The sequence below is a fragment of the Rhinopithecus bieti genome, unplaced genomic scaffold (genome assembly GCF_001698545.2).
Source record: "Rhinopithecus bieti isolate Rb0 unplaced genomic scaffold, ASM169854v2 scaffold_4553, whole genome shotgun sequence".
Lineage (NCBI taxonomy): Eukaryota > Metazoa > Chordata > Mammalia > Primates > Cercopithecidae > Rhinopithecus > Rhinopithecus bieti.
In genome coordinates this window covers 4,294,776-4,311,803 of record NW_016804694.1, presented here as the reverse complement: position 1 = coordinate 4,311,803, position 17,028 = coordinate 4,294,776, and the positions used below count along the sequence as shown (strand labels likewise).

General features: G+C 43.9%; 1 protein-coding gene across 1 annotated transcript in view; it reads left to right on the top strand.

Annotated features, from left to right (window-relative positions):
• KIF6 (kinesin family member 6) overlaps nucleotides 1-17,028 on the top strand; it is a 381,950-nt gene that overhangs the window by 297,987 nt on the left and 66,935 nt on the right. Inside the window, 1 exon segment of the mRNA XM_017870163.1 lies at nucleotides 6,049-6,104. Coding sequence (XP_017725652.1) covers nucleotides 6,049-6,104 — 56 coding nt within the window.

The following is a 17,028-nucleotide window of genomic DNA, read 5'->3' as shown; positions in this document are numbered from 1 at the left end:
AAAAAAAAAAAAAAAGAAAGAAAAGAAAATGTAAACTAAACAAAGCAAAGCACCCCTTCACTCAGTTGGGTCCTTCTGACGTAGAATCGAACAGCCATCTAAAACCAACAGGAAAACCGGACCGAGGGCGGAGAGAAACCATGTGGCACCATCAGGAGGTAACTCCCATGGCGAAGAGGAGTTTCCTGGCCCCCATTAGAGTTTCATTTTAACCTTTATGATTTTTCCTTTTTTTCTTTTGTATTTACATCTTTTCCGCTGAACTAAAATGATAAACTCTGAGAGCAGAGATTAGATTAAAATCTTCTCAGCCTCTCCACAATTTTAAAAGCAGTGCTGGCCACAAAAAAAAAAAAAAAAAAAAAAAAAGGTACCCAAAAAACACTTTTTTTGTTTGTGAATGACAATTTGAAATTGACTTTGAGAAATCTTGGCAGCCAAGAAAATGGCTGGAGAAGACTTACAGCTTCCGAGAAGCAGGAGGGTGCAGCAGGCTTCTAGAGAGTCAGAGGAGGAGCTGATCAATTGGAGGCGAGAGCGGGAGGCCATCACTGGAGAGATGAAACAGAAAAGGAATACTGGTATGTTTTAGAAAGCATAAGGGGAACAAAGGGTGGATCTTCATCACAGTAAAGTGGAGGCAGCCAGGGTACAAGGTACAAGTTTATGGAGGAAAAAAATGGCAAAATATAGGTCCAGTCTTCTGTCCTCCTCTCTGACAGGGAAGGGTATTGGATGTTCACGCTATGAAAAAGTAACATATTAAGTTAGTTGATCTAGACAAGAAAAGTAGGAAAGATATTGTAGGAGCCCTTTGCCCTCAAACACATATTTGCCCACCATCCTCAGGAAGCAATCTCAACTGGCATGACAGGGCATCTGGGTGCAGAGGCTCATGGGGACTGAGTGGCTGATGAACATCAGCCCGTCTCTTTGGCCCATGGGTAAAAGCAGCCACTGCCCATGATCCCTAGTGAATGGTGTGTGCGGCAGAGCCAGCTGCTTCCCCAGTCATGATGAGTATCTCTGCCGGATACACCCCATAGCAGGATGGGATTCTTTCTGGAACTGGTCTTGGAAGTTAACGTCAGATTCTCCCTCAATTCCCCCATCCTTTTTATTCCCATTGAAGACGAGAAACTCAGCAACCATCTCAAGTGTCCTTGACCATTGACTTGCAGAGATCCCTTCTAATCCTTTGGTTTGCTGAGACAAACTATTGTCTGTGGTTACTGCTTCCAACACACATTCCCACCTCACAGTCCATCACATTCCCTCCTGGGGGTTCCTACACTGCCAGGCCATGGTCATAATGAATTTATGACACACAAAACACATTTGCATGCATGCTCTTTCCACATCAACCCAGCCCTGACAGGCATCTCTTTCTAATCCTAGAAATGAAGAGCCTGAGACCCAGCTGCTAAGAGGTGAGGTAGGCATTTGGTCCTACTCTGACTTCCAGTTCAGTGCTCTTCACTTGCACACATTGCCTTTGCACACACACTTGCTCACATGCTTATCTTCTTTTAGTCTACAAATATTTATGGAATGCTTACTAGGTAAAAGCCCCTGTTCTAAGCCCCAGAGATAAAGAGTGAATTAAGCAGATGTGGTTGCTGTCCTCATGGAGCTTACTGTATTGAAAGGAAAACAAACAAGTAAACAGGCAGTTCACATATAGTATGCCGTCTGCCTATGATGGCAGAAGTGCAGGGTGCTGGGGAGCACCTGGGGGTGTCACGCATTGTAGACCTGCACAGTCCTGGAGAGCTATCCAGAGGAGGAGACATCACTGTGGAAACTGAGGGGTTAGGCAGAAATTAGCCAGGGGAAAAGACAGGCTCCAAGTAAAGGGGACATCCCCAAGATGAGAGACAGTGTGACACTTGATGAAACTGAGATTCAGGCCAGCCTGGGAAGGTTGTGGGAGATGTAAAGAAGAAGCTGGAGAAGGCAGCAGGAGTCAGAGCATGAAGAGTCTATTTCACTCTGTTAGGGAATTTGGACTTTCTCCCGAGGTCACTGGGAAGCACTGGGGAGTTTTGAGCAGGGGAGTAACAGGACCAGGTTTGCATTAAGAAGACTCACTTAGGCTAAAGTGTGGGGACTAGCCTGCCTGCGGACAGGCAGTGCAAATGCAGGGGAAGGAGCAAGCAGTGGCTGCAAGAATCTGGGAGAGAGATGATAGCATTCTGCTCTCAGGCAGGTGGAGCTAACTGGAATGCTCTGATAGACATCGAGGATGGAGAATGGCTGAAACTCCAGGATTGAGGGAAGGCGCTAACAGAGACAGGGGCAAAGGGTGGCGTGCAGGTTACTGACATGAGCCATCCGTAAGTGATGACGCCATGCATTGAGACAGGAACAACAGGAAGAACAGGGGAGGTGTTCAGGGCAGGTGATTAGTTATTTTGGGGTACAGTCGATTTTAATTATCTTCAAGGTATCAAACAGGCTGTTGGATACCTGAGTCAGGAACTAAAGCAGGGCTGAGATGGAAATTTGAGAGATGTCAGTTGAGATAGCCAAGGACACGCTGGCATAAAGGGAATGCCTATAGGGAGCAGGGAACGTGAGGAGTGGGCCTAGGACAAAATCCTGTGGATTATCAACATTCAAGGAACAGGCTGCAGAACACGTCAGCAAAGGAGACTGAAAAGGAGGTGCCAGAGAGAGGGGGAAAAAGACAGAAGAGCCAGGGCTCTTGGAAGCCAATGACTGAGCATTTCCCCAGGGTCTGTGAGTACCTGCCTGGCACACAGTGGGAGCCATAGAGGAGGAGGCTGGGTGTTACGGGAAGCCAGGCTAGTAGAACACCAGAGCATTGCATTCCTTCTCCCTTCCAAGCCTAGCCCCTGCCCCTGCACAGGATTTTGTGTGCAGGTGACACAGCAGCCTGCCTGCATCCACACTGGAACTGCACCCAGCTACCTTCCATTCCCCAAAGTCAGCCACACAACTAATGATGCCCTAATAGGAATGCTTTGGCACCAGTAGAAAGAAACCCTCAGGCAGTCGTCAGTGGTCCTGGCTGAGTTACACAACCTCCCTGCCCCTCATCAAGGTGCAGCCTCATCAGCATAGGCCACATCTCCTCAGCAGCGAGCAGCACCTTAGGATATTGTACAGGGGTGCAATGTCCCCTTGGCCAGAAGTTGGCTTCTGGCCATCTCATGGATGAGGATGTGCTTTTAGAAAATCAGGAGGCAGGAAACTCCCCCTGGTGAAGTTTAGGTGAGCAGAATTCAGACAGAAGGGCAGGAGGAAAGGGAGCAAGTGAGGAGGGAGGGAGACTGGGGCTGGCTGGAGAGGTGTGGAGGTGCAGGTGGGCCAGGAAGAACATGGCAGCACTGATGGGGTCACCCTCTTTCTCACATCTTTCCTAACCAAGTCCTTAGCCTTCTCATCTCTCCCACCTCCCTTGACATTTGCTCTTTCCCTCTCCACACTCAGGGTTGGGCCTTTCAGAGTTTGTCTTGACAACCAGGGATCAGGAACACATGTGGGTGGGGTGGCCTGGAGTGGTGACAACTTCCAGAGTGATGGGAAAATGGTCTCATGAAGACTGCACAGCCCTCAGACCACACCTCTCCAGTGGGGAAGCCCTTTTTAGCTCAGGACTGGGCTGCAACAGCAAGAGAGGAACAGCTCGTGGCTTTCCCTACAGTTGCTGCCAGCTCTGGAGCAGGGTGGCTCTTTGGAGAGGGCTGACCACAGCACTCAGCGGCTCCCTCTGCCAGGCCCCCCAGACACATCTGGGCACCGCCAAGGCTGGGGAACTCCATCCCAGGTCTGTCAGGGCTTCTCTGGGCAGCACTGCAGTAGAAAGTCCCTCTTCTGCTTGTGTTATCTTCCTTTTCTATCTGTACTCTGGTTTCTTCTAGCATTGGTGTGAATTTCAGCAGTTTTGCACCCTTGCTCTTATATTTTCCTTATTCCAAAGAGTCTAAAGCTTCTAGAAGTCTATGGAACAGGAAATGGGAGGAGTCACTCATTGAGCAACGTGTGACTGTCAGATCCTATAAATCCTAGGTACTGAGGATGGACAGAGCAGGGATGAAATGGTCATAGGCCCTCCCTTGGCAGAGTGGAGAGTTGAAGATGGTCCTCATCTTCTGAATGGCCTGCAGCAAATGTCGCCTTATCCCTGCCCAGCAGCAGAGGCCATGTGAGCCCATAGAGCCCAGCACAGTGACCTGTGAATCGTGTAAATGTCTGAATTGCATCAAGTGGAACTGTACTTCTCCCTGGAAGGTGACAGGCCATCGCTGAGGAGAGGACATACATAATCTACGATGACCATGACCAGCCTTAATAAGGGAGCCAGGGGCAGAGTCCCAAGAAGCTAACATTGAGAAAAAGTTTAGTCCCCTTCCCTGAAAATCTCCTGTCTGCAGTCCCAGGCCAAGCAGACAGAGTTGGAAAATAGCAATGACATAATTCACACTTCTTTTCCATCCAACACAGAGCAGTCGTGGCACTCTGGCCTTTGCTTATGTTGTTCCCCTGCCTGGAATGCCCTCCTCTGCTCACTTCCTCCAACACAATCCCAGGCAACTAAAGTGTTCGAGGATAAAGCAATAGGATATCTGGGATTTGCCGGGATATTAGAGAGTGGGAGGTGAGAAGAGAAGAGGTGGGAGGGGAAATCGTTGAAATAAAACTGGACAATTAATAAAATATGATGCTGGGTATGTTAGGGTTCCTTCTACTGTTCTATTTTGTGTATATTTGGAAATTTTCATAATAAAACATTTTCTAAAAACTCCTCTGGATCCACAAAACCCAGGTCATTCCCACAAAACCCAGGTCACTCCCACCTTGTACGTGAAGCTCTCCTGACGGCTCTCCACTCACTCATGGACAGGTCACTCCCTCGTCAAACTCTAATGGCATGACTAGCACCCTCCAAGGCACAGTCATTTAATTCAGCCATATATTAGGTGCTTGCTTTCATAGGCTTTCAATTGTCTCTTTAACTTCATGGAAGAAAGGAGGGGAGGGAAAGCAACTAACATTTCATGAGAGCCCACTATGTATAGGGACTGAACTACATGTTCTCACTTAGGCCATGTCCTTTCTGCTTCTCTAGCACATAGTTGGCTCATCATGGGTGTCTCATAAACATAGGCCAGAAACATAAAGGAATCACTCACTAAACATTAGCACAACTATCTGGTAGACTAGCATGCAGCCATCAAAGGTAAGTGTCTCATAATATAGGGAAGGACTTCTAAGTGAAAAAAAAAAAATCAGGGCACAAAATCATATCTGCAGTATGATCCCAACCCTATAAATACTGGCTCTATAAAAGACTGGGTGGATACTTGTATCAAATATGCTTATTTCTGGGTAGAGGAGTACTTGGGAATTTTTTTCTTGTTTTTATATTTTCAAAATCTGGTTTAATAATGGTATATAACAGGAATCAGCAAATTTCTTTTATAAAGGGCCAGGTCGAAGATATTTTCAGTGCCATAGGCTGCGTAGTCTCCATCACATCTAGTCGACTCTGTCTTGTAGCATGAAAGCAGCCACGCACAATGCGCCAGTGAATCGGGGTGGCGGTGTTCCAGGACAACTTTATTTACAGAAACAGGCAGCAGGCCGGATTTGTCTCATAACCAGCCATAGTTTTATAACCTCTGATATATTATTTTATAATCAGAAAAAAGTTATTTAAGTATATATTCTTTGGTTATAAGATCTTGGTATCATAATCAATAGAACACAGTACAGAAACCTTACAGCCAGGCTTTATTCTGATATCCTTACATCATGAAACAATGTAAATTAAAAGCCATAAATGAGAGAATATGAGAATACAAATTATGTGCTGGATAGAGTAAAAATTAACAATACCTATAATTAATACCAATTTTCTCTCTATTTTAAGCCTAATATATTTTACTTATTTAGATTTTCTTTTGTGTCTTTCAATAAAGTTTCATCATATATTAGTGGCCTCTCAGAAATCTATTATTTTAAAATATCATGTAGGATGAACAGAAAAACTACAATTTTCATTTTTTTTTTCCCCTCCAGATTTTCTGAAGCCAAGGCCCTGGGAGAAAGTATAAATGAAGCAAGAAGTAAAATTGGTAAGCAGATGATATTCTGTGAGCCTCTTTCAGAAACCATTTTCCTGGTGAAAATCAGGTCATGATGTGCCTCCAAATGGCCATGAAGCCCAGTTTCAGGAGAGCCCCTGCCAAGAAAGCTGCTTTGAGAGCCTTCCCTAGGAATTATGTGATTCCTCCCGCCACCCAGCAGGGAAAGTACTTTCTTTTGTCTAGAACTTGAACTTTTCATCCTCAGACAGACCTGAGCTCCAGCATCCCAATCAGAGAGTTGTGCTTTTCTCTGGTGTTTTTCAGCAGTAGCTCAGCTAATCACAACTTCACGGTTACAGTGAGACGTCATTTCCTATTTCAAGTATGGTGAAACACTCTTATACCTCCCAAAGCTTCTACTTAGCATTTTTGGCAGAGGTACGATATTTTAGCATCATTCAGTAAGCCAGTGGGAGGATAAGAAGCAAAAACTAGCCATCGTGCCTTCCCAGGGTGGAGGCTGCCACAGAGGGGCTCCCCACTTAGGTGAGTACCCCTGCAAAGGTGAAGTTAAGGCAAGAGGCAACTCAGTAAAATGTGTCTCGAATTCTCGTGGGGTTTTTTTTGTTGTTGTTGTTGTTCATTTGGGTTTTGTTTGTTTGTTTTTGTTTTGAGACAGAGTCTCACTCTGTTGCCCAGGCTGGAGTGCAGTGGCGCGATCTCAGCTCACTGCAACCTCCACCTTCCAGGTTCAAGCAATTCTCCTGCCTCAGCTTCCCATGTAACTGGGACTACAGATGCATGCCATCATGCCCAGCCAATTTTTGTGATTTTAGTAGAGATGGGGTTTTACCACGTTGGCTAGGCTGGTCTCGAACTCCTGACCTCAAGTGATCCACCCACCTCAGCCTCCCAAAGTGCTGGGATGACAGGTGGTGAGCCACCACACCCAGCCTCAAATCCTTTTTAAAGTAAGAGGACAGTGTTTTTTTCATCCCAAACTGAAAGATACCACAGAGACCCATCTCCCAGGCCCAGGGTAGCTTCACAGAGGCGATTCCTGTGAGTCACCTCTGTGCTGGAGAAGGCAGCAGTTCCTGGCTCACAGCTGGCCCGCTGGTCTCTCTTACTACCCCCTTTTCTCCCCCTACAAGTGAGGACCGGACAGAAGCCACTGTGAGTGCCCCCTTTAATTTTTCTAACAGAATATAAAAGTCACGATAGCCTCAGTTTGTCTCAGTCGGTAAACAGGAGCCCCTCTGTGGCCTGAGACAGAAGGGGCTGAGGCAGCCAGACCCAGAGCCACACCCAACAAGCCACACTCAGAATCCTTGTGTCTCAGAGGTTCTTGACCTAAGGTCCAGGATCTTGATAGGGGAGAAATGCTCCTCTATTTTTACTAACCTCTAACTGAAGTTTAGCACCACTTCAATGATGAACCCAGTGGAAGTCACAGAGCCTTTCATGTCACATCACAGAGGGGCAGACGTTGTAAAGTATCTTTTGTGCTCATCAGTACAAAATTACAGACTCACCATTAGATCTTTTTATTTAATACATTGATATAAAAGCACATACAGATTTCTGTATCACAAAAGGTTTTACAATTCTGATAACTATTTCGATCTAATTGGTTTATCTTAAAAGCCTGTGTATTTTACTTTATGCACCAAATTATTATCCTAACAGGGGGTCCTGCAAGGTCATCAGACTGCCAGAAGATCGCTGGCACAAAAAAAGATTTCAAACCCCTTTCTTGACCTGGATTCCTGAACATCCTAAAACCGCATGAGAAAAACTGGAAGTTAGGAATGTTTGTATTTTTCTGAAGATAAGGTCCATCCATAGCTTATCTGATTCTCAGAGGGTCCAGTCACCCAACCCAATAAGGAAATTGATTCTAGGCTGATCTCCTTCAGGCAGGAAGGCAGACACTCGGCTGAGGGGCAGCCCAGTCCCAGACAGCGGGCAGTGATAGTCTACCTGGCTTGAAGGGGAGAAGGAGGGGAAAGAGGAAGCTGACTTCAGTGGAGCTGGGGCCAATTCGTCAGCATCCTCTTAACCTCAAGGAACTCAGTGGTCTGTTTTCATCCTTGGAGGGATAAGAGAGACCTTTTATAAACTGCTTCTCCCTAAGAAATAATAAAAAGTTTTGCTCTTAAAAAAATCTTACTCTGTAAACCAAAATAAAACCATTCCAACATTAATGAAATAGACTAATGATGGAAGGCACCAGTGGACTATACTAATACACTTAGTTTTTCACTCTGAGTACAATGGAAATAACTACAAATTCCCCATAACTGTGGTGCAGTCATGTATGTTGGTGGAACAAATTTGCCACATTCTGAAGATCAGGCAGGTTGGGAGCTGCCTTAGAAGCTGCACAGGTGTTTCCTGCCCAAGATCCAAGGGCCAACCAAGTGAGGGCTGTCACTGATCTGCCCAGAGAGGATGTCCGCTTATAATTCATACTCAAAGGGTCCAGATATGCTAGGAGAAGATCTGGACAAGCAAACCTTTGGTTTTTCCAGAAAATAATAAGTAGAACTCACATCAATATTGAGATTCAAGCTTCCACTGCTACCAAGAACATAGTTAATTAAGTGATGCCTAAAAAGCCAATGCCAGTCTTCACTTTATGCAAATAGCGAAGTAAGACCCATCTCCTGGCCACCTGTCTTTCAAATTGTGCTCTGATCCAAGGGGCCCAGGTGAGTGGGTCATTGAGACTCAGCCACATTACTGAATAAGCCCTCACGGTGCTTGACCTCAGGGAGTAGCCTGCCATCACGACATCTCAGACACCGGTTAGGACTAAGGAGGAGGAAGGTGGAACTTGTGCATTTATAAATTTTTAATTTTTAACTTCAAACTTAAATTTTAAATTTTTAACTTTAAAATTAAATTTTAAATTTTTAACATTTAAAATTTAAATTTTAAATTTTTTAACATTTAAAATTTCTGAGGTAACCCTGAAGGACACTAGTTTCTGGAAATTTGGGATATGAGTGAGTGCATTTTTCTTGGGGAGAAATGAAATCAGATGGAATTTGCAGTCCCCAAGGAGCCCTTCAGTGAGTCCAGGAGGCAGGAGGCAGGAGCATGGCATGAATTTGCCCTGTCTGCACAGGATGGTGACTCAGCTCCACTCCCAAACTGGGCCACAGCCTGCCTCTGGACCCCGAGGCAAGAGTAAGATGCCAAGAGGCACACATGTAATTGGCCTGCAGAGAACAAACAAAAGCTGTATTTGTGAACTGCAAACCAGTCAGCCCACATGTTTAAAGTTCAGGTTGCCACTGTCTCCTCAGGTAGTTTGTTTTTTCTCTGACATTGTGATCCACAGCTGCGTCTTGAGCTGCCTTCCTTCTCAAAACTCCCTAAAGGCTATCAATTTAGTAGTGACTGTATAATATCTAGTTTTTATATGGCATCATCAGTCAGTCGGAACTTCCATATAATTTCCTTTTCTTAAAAGAAGTCAACCCAACTAGGTAGATAAACTCTTGCTACAAACTCCTTTTTGTCTTTCTCTAGGCGCCATTTACATCAATCCTGATGTTGAAATAAGAAATGGGAGAAGTAACCAATTTAAAATCTCCTTGAAAAATAATGAGTCTGTGTTTCGTCAGAGAGCCATTTTTATTGTATCTACCTGTTCCATATACAAGATCATTAGGCTGCTTTTCTTCACATGGGCTGGGGTTTTGCACACATTCATTTACACCCTGCTTCCATCTGTCATATCTCTAAAAATGCCACTGAGCCCAAACTGGGAAAAGAAGTAGACTGCTTTAGAGGCGGTGGCATAAGCCAGGCATGTTTTTGCTTACTAGAATCCAGGCATTAGGTTTTTTACATCACTGTTCTCCCACTGGCAGCATTGTCTTTGGCAACAAAGGACAATGAATGGCTGTTCACCGGCTTAAGGCTGTCTCCAGACTAGTCCCGAAACAGCTGCCTTGCAGGCAGGTAAAAGACCCTGACTGACACCTCTTGGCACCTCTTCATCCCTCCACAGACCCCTCCAGGCCTAAATGAAAACTCACATCACAGGAGGCTGCACAGCGGGTTTTCACTAGTGAGGCACTCAGCAATCAATTCAAAAATCACGGGGAATGTAATAGAAGAAGCTGTTAGTGAGAGGCAAAGAAAAAGAAAAACAAATACTGGAAAAGCTAGCAAAACATTCTGGAAGTTTTTTCCCCCTACTCCAAATTCAAAGAACCCCCCAACCCACCATTTGACCAATGCCCTGTTAAAAAATGTTTCTCTTGTACATTTGGGATTTGGGAAAATCATTTCTCAGATCTGGGTCTCCGTCGGCAGAATAAACCAGACTGTTTTTGCTATTTGTCAGTTCTGTGCATGTTCTGTACTTAAGCTTCACTGGAGGTTTACTTTTGGACCTACCTCCTGCGTGTCTGCTTCTTGTAACTTATCCTGGAGTAAGGAAAAGACAACATCCAGGCTGTTTTGCTAGATTATGATGACCCAGATCAAGTATATCCTTTTGTTACTATTTGTTGCCAGCTCCATACAAGGACAACACCAGCAATAACAGCAGTTTTCAGCATTTATTGAGCACTTCACTCCAGGCTGGGCTGAGAACTTGACCTATGTTATCTCATTTAATCCTCATAGGGAGGAGACACACCTGTAAGATGGGTATTACTATATATGTCACAGATTCTTAGAGACACAGTTTTTACACTCTTAACACCTGTGTTGTCAGGATGCATTTAACCAGCCCATTGGGCCTTTTTTTTTTTTTCACATTTAAAAAATCTCTGTATTGGGGATTGGTCTTCCAGTTGACATCGTCTTAGATTCTATGAAATATGGTATTTTCACTGTTTTATAGGTTTTTTTTTTTTTTTGAAATGGAGTTTTGCTCTTTCTGGCTGGAGTACAGTGGTGGCGATCTCGGCTCACTGCAACCTCCACCTCCCGGATTCAAGCAATTCTCTGCCTCAGCCTCCAAAGTAGCTGGGATTACAGGTGCACACCACCACACCTGGCTAATTTTTTGTATTTTTAGTAAAGACGGGGTTTCACCATCTTGACCAGGCTGATCTTGAACTCCTGACCTCGTAATCCACCTGCCTCGGCCTCCCAAAGTGTTGGGATTACAGGCATGAGCCATCGCGCCCAGCCAGATGTTTTTTTAATGAGTTGCAGTGAAGTGGCCTTTGTAAGCAGCCAAACTAGAATTTCTGTCCAACTCCAGAACTTTTTAATACTATATATGATCTCCATAAATTCACATTTACCTGACTTTGACATTGTCTTCTGAGTTTAAATTTCTCTCAGTTGTTATTCAGTTTCCCTCATTCTTTGGCCTTTATCCTACATGATATTCCCAACAAAAGGCTCAAACTAGACCCTACCTCAGGAGCTTCGGGCATTGCCCACCAAAATTAAAAGGCTCTTTGTAGCGTGATTAATGACAGGCCATCTTTGGCACATTGAGGCCCAGTTGTGGGAGTGAGTGGGGCTGAAGTCCAGCCTGCCCTTGCTCTGCATCCCACGCGCGCCACTCAGCATTGCATCTGCCCATAGGAAGACACACCTTTTTCTAGTTTGCACAGCTCTGGTAGGATTCGGTGTCCCACATGTGTTTCAACTATCATTTTCAGTGGTTTGGAGAACAGGATGAAAGGGTTGTATTTTCAGGCTGTATACAATTCCAGTTTTCAGACTGTATACAATTTTTGATGCTTCCAAAAATACAAGAGAATTCAAAGCATAAACGTAGATGTGGTTTAGTAGCGATAGGTATAATGAAATATTTATGCTTATGTACCAAAACCAGCACAAATAAGGACTCGAGAAGGCCTGATTAAGGGCAGTCATAGGAGTCACTGGGGACCAGAAAATAAAAATGTGTTACCATAGAGTAAAAAAAATACTACATTCTCAAAAATAAGAAACATAAAAGCCAAGATGTCATCCCTTCCCTCTACCCAGCATTTCCATGTCAACATTATACTGTGTTTCCTCAGTAATTCCAGATCTCCACAAGAATAGAAATGGTTCAGAGAAAAGCAGGTAAAGGGATGATTTAAAAGTTACAAAGTAATTTTTGATTTATTAAATGATTCACCACAATTATTTTCAATAACAAGCTCTGCTAGTGCACTAGAGTATTTAGTCTGATTTTTAAAATTACATTTATCAAAAACTTCAGTTAATTTTTTGTACCCAGTTTGCATTGGTTACAATGTTTGACTCTAAGAACAGAAGGAAATGTGTTGTCTCAGGTAACTGGGGAATCTAAGGAGTACAACTAGCCTCAAATGCATCTCTCTCTCCTCTCTTCTCTCCCTCCTTGCCTCAGTTCTGCTTGACTATGTTGTCTAACAGCCTCTCTCCCCAGTTAGTGGCAAGATGCCCCTGGAAACTCCAAGTTTACATGGTCTTTAGAATTCGTAACTTCAGTGAAAGGGACCTTGCCCAACAACACTGACCCAAGTCACTGGAGGGACAAATGATTGACCTGGCTTAAGTCATGTACCCATCTCTAAACCAATCCCTACATCCAGGGCAATAAAACGCTCTGATTGACTAGGCCTAGATCATGCCCCCACTCCTCAGGCAGGTGCTTAGCCCATCTGCACCACATAAACTGAACAAAATTTTTAAGGAATAGAGCAGGTATCTTTCTCCACAGGAAGAAATGCTAAGCACACAAAAATTATGTTTACTGCAGACCTTACAGAAATTTATCTATGGCCTGAAATAAGAGACATCTGTAAAGCAATGGGTAGTAGTTGTTATGAGAAAAGACAACAGTTAGACTTATTTATCCTGGAAAAAAGAAAGCTGTGAATGGGGAGCTTAAAAATTGGATTTAAGTATAGGTGCCATAATGGAATAAATGCAAAATGGCATGCTCAAAAATCAGGGGTTATAGGAAAATTAAGACTGGGGAAGACCGCTCAGAACCCATGCTGCTTTAGCTCTAACAAAACCAGTTACAACCCTATTAAAAATAATGATATAAATGACATGATAAATTCCTAATACATAAGGAAACACAATCTATTATTAAAACGTCAGATCTTTTTTTTTCCAAAGTAAGGTTATCATGATAGAAGAGGATTTAAGGAGGGGTTGAGGCTGCTGAGAGATGGAGACATGAGCATCACACGCAGAGATGGAGGAGAGCAGCACAATAAGCCCCCCTTAAGAGATAGCACACAGACACACTGGACCACAAAAAGGAACGTGGAGGGAAGGGTGCTGCAGTTCAGTCCTGCATTTCTCCACAGCTTCCTGGGCTCGGCTGTGCCAGCTTACTTTGTATTCAGTTGCTTTAACTTGGTGGTGCAAAATTTTAACATACGAGGAGAAAATCCTATGTGAACAAATGAGATTGTTTATTACACTGACATCACTTCCTGTTAACCAATTGCATATGAGGTAATTCCTGTTAAAGAAACATGGTTGTAAGAGAACCAACGGTATACTACTTGATGATATACAGAGAAACCGATAAATTATAATTCAGCTTTAAAGAGACTCAAAAAAGGAAGAAATAATTCGCAATTGTATTGAAAATTTATTTGATCATGTGAAAGAACATTTTGACAAGAAGGTAATTAAATGATAGAGATCATGGGACTCTTGAAAAGCAAGACACAAAAGCATCTTTCTGAGATGACTCGGGTATCTAGAGATTAAAAGAGCAAAGATGACTCATTAAGGTCTCTCTGTAACAGTTCAGGTGTCACTGAAATTGCAAAATATTCCAAGACATGAAGTTAGCTGAGTAACAACCCATAACCAGTATGACTGATATCTTCATGAAATTGAATGTTTTGCTGTCAAAGTTTAGAGATCAAACAAACAAAAAAAATTATTTGAAGCAAGTTGGAGGGCTGTAGTGTACATTCACTAGCAAGATTGAACGTTAATAATTACCATATAGAGAGAAGGAAGCAATGATTTGGTTGGAATGCCACCAAAAAGAGATAGATGGCTACCTCCCAAGAGTCCTGACAGAGTAGTCTTACCTTAGTGAGTGAACCAAGGTCCGAGACCTGGCTAGGAGGATGGAGGAAGGCTGACCCATGCCAGTCGAATGGACTGCAAATCAGAGAGGCAATTTATGTGTTTACCATGGTGGATGTTCTTTTATAGATAGGAACTCTCAAACCACCTCTATCCACGGCACCTCCTCTCAGGAAACAAGCTAGATTAGTTGTTGAAAGGCTGATAAGTGGGCCTCTCCAAGGGCAAAGGGAATGAAAACAAAGAGAAGTAAAGACTTTGGAGAGAGAGGTTCCCATGGTCACAATTAAGCCTCAGAAGGCTTCCATTGCCCACAGCAGTGAACATTCCTGCAGCAGTGATAGGCCTTGGTCCAGTCCCTGCCTTCTCTGGACAGTGCTCATTCACCATTGCCAACCTGACTCATCTGTTCTCCAGCCTGACCAGCCTCCTTCTGCACACAATACCTCTTTCACCAGCCACAATAAAGCACCATTTGTGAGGCTTCTTCTAACTAAACCATAATTATATCCCACTCCTACCTCTCCAGGATGAACCGCAAGTCACTTTGCATAGGATTTGGGGTCACAGAAGCAATCACTTCTAGTTTGGCTGTTTTGATTTTAGAAATATAAACCTGATTGAGTTAGCTCAGGGTTAGGTTACATGCATGGTGATGACAAGAATCTCATTAAGATATGATCATAAGATCTGAGGCCCCTCCAAGCTGTAATAGGAGCTGGAACCAGGACCTGGAGAGCCAAGAGGACTCAGGGTGGCCTTAGAGCCCAGCGCTCTGCCTCCATGCCTCCCTCAGTGCCTCTGGTTCCCTCTGTGTCTGTCTGCTCTTGTAACCAGCTGGCCCTGCTGACCATAGTCCCGCTTCCTCATGGCTTTGGTCTTCCCTGGTCCCAGCCGTACCTGAAAATATCCTTTAATATTCAGTTCCCAAGGCTAATGAGCTAATTATCTGCTTATTTCTTAGCTCAAAGGTATGAGAAAGAGAATTTGACTGGACCAATTTGTGTTTTCTAGGCCTTTAGGACAGTAGCTGCTGGCAGGCTTAAGCATGTGCTGCTTTGGGGTCAGGAACCCACCTCTGGTCCAGGAAACTGTGACCAGGGAGGAAAAGAGGTCTTGTATGTCAGTGGCCACCTAGGCAGCAAAGGGGAGGAAGCTCTCTCTTTTAAAAAGTGTATGGGTAGGACAGGCACAATGATTGATATCACATATGCTCTTGGTTTTATCTCAGGGAGAGCTGTGTGAAGATTTTTTGCTAGTTCAGCTCTTATTAGGTGACATCAATTCCTTAATTTCCAGGTTCTCAAAGAAGCAACTCACTATTTCCCCTTTGTTTTACCAGTAATAATAGTGACTAGTAAGGTACATTATAATTTACAGTACATTACTATTTTTCATACAGTCAAATCCATTGATCTTTTATGAGTTCCTCCATTGCTTTCATACTTAGAAATGGTCAATGTAATAATAATAATGGTAGGTTGTTCATTGTCAGGGATCTGTTTAATACCTTCCTAAATTTACTTATAGGATTTTTTATATTGTTCAATTTTTCACACTCAACTCATTTAGGATTTATTGTAGAATATGGTATGTAAGCTGAGGCTCATAAGTTGAATCTTTTTCAAGTAACCAATTTTCTCAACGCCTATTTCATTTTAATGAAATGCCTTTAAATGACATTTCTTTCGCTTATAGGAGAGTCATTTCAGATTTTCAGAAGGCAGCTGATGCATTCTAAATCTCATCGTAGCAGTAATGTACATTCTTGACATGATAATTTTCATTCAAGTATTTCAAAAATAACTTTGCCGGCAGATATTATCATCTAGATATCAGAATAACCCTGCAGAACAGTGGCAGCTTTATGTAAACCAGGAAGCTCCTGGACGCAGAGCCACAGGGGCATATCGGTAAGGGGGTGGTCCCTCCAGGCTGAGGCCCTCTCGGCACTCTCTAAAGGGAAGGAGACTCTCTTTAAACGCACCAGTCGGAACTGTGCTGCACTGACTGGTTTACCCAGGGCAGAGAGCTGGTAATTTGTTGTTTCACTTCTAAGAAGGAAAAGTGTGTTTTATTGTCTTATATTGATTAGAAGGATGAACACTTACAGCTGGGACAGAGGTGGGGAAGAGGATTTTGTCAGTGATGCTGAACAGGGAATACCTGCAAATAGCAGAAGTTTGCTGTGTCTCTTGTCAACTACTCTGGAAATACTAAGGAGTCCCCCTGCTGAAATCCACTGACAGCCTCCAAAAGCAGAACACACAAGGGTGGGAATAGCCCTCCTCGCAGCCGCCATTCCACTCAGCATGGAGATGGCCTCAGTCTGGTGCTGGCTTCATGCGGTAACATGATCCTGTGGACCAGACTGGCTCTCTAACAGATAGCCTGCACCAGAACTTATTGAAGTCAGCCTAAAAGTATGCATGAGCAGCTCTACATCAAGCTGTTTGTTAAAGCACAGACCTTCAGAGGAGATAGTGAAACACCGCACAGACACTTGTCCATCCTCAGGGACTCAGCACTCACCTTCTGGCAGGTAGATGACGGCTACTGGGCAACACTGAAAAAACAGAGATGCTCCCAAGCACATCTAGGCTATGTCACTGATCAGGCATCTCATGAACCAAAAGCCCAGCCCAGGTAGTTTCGGAGGCAAACTAGTAACAGCAGGACCCTGGCAGCTACCTGAGCAAGGCCAAAAGGGTGGCCAGGGACAGGACAACTAGGAGTGCCATGGGGACTTCCCAAAGTCAGGTGTCAATGCTTGGACAGAGATAGGATTTCCTGAAAGGACTGGCGGCAAACAGAGAAGCCCATTGCCAGTGATTGTGTATCTAAGCACAGAATATAGGCCAGCAAGAGTCAAAGAAGTAGAGTCCCCGTCACCGTAATAATAGCTAACTTTGATAGAGGTACTATTATAATATCCTTACTATAGATGAAGAAA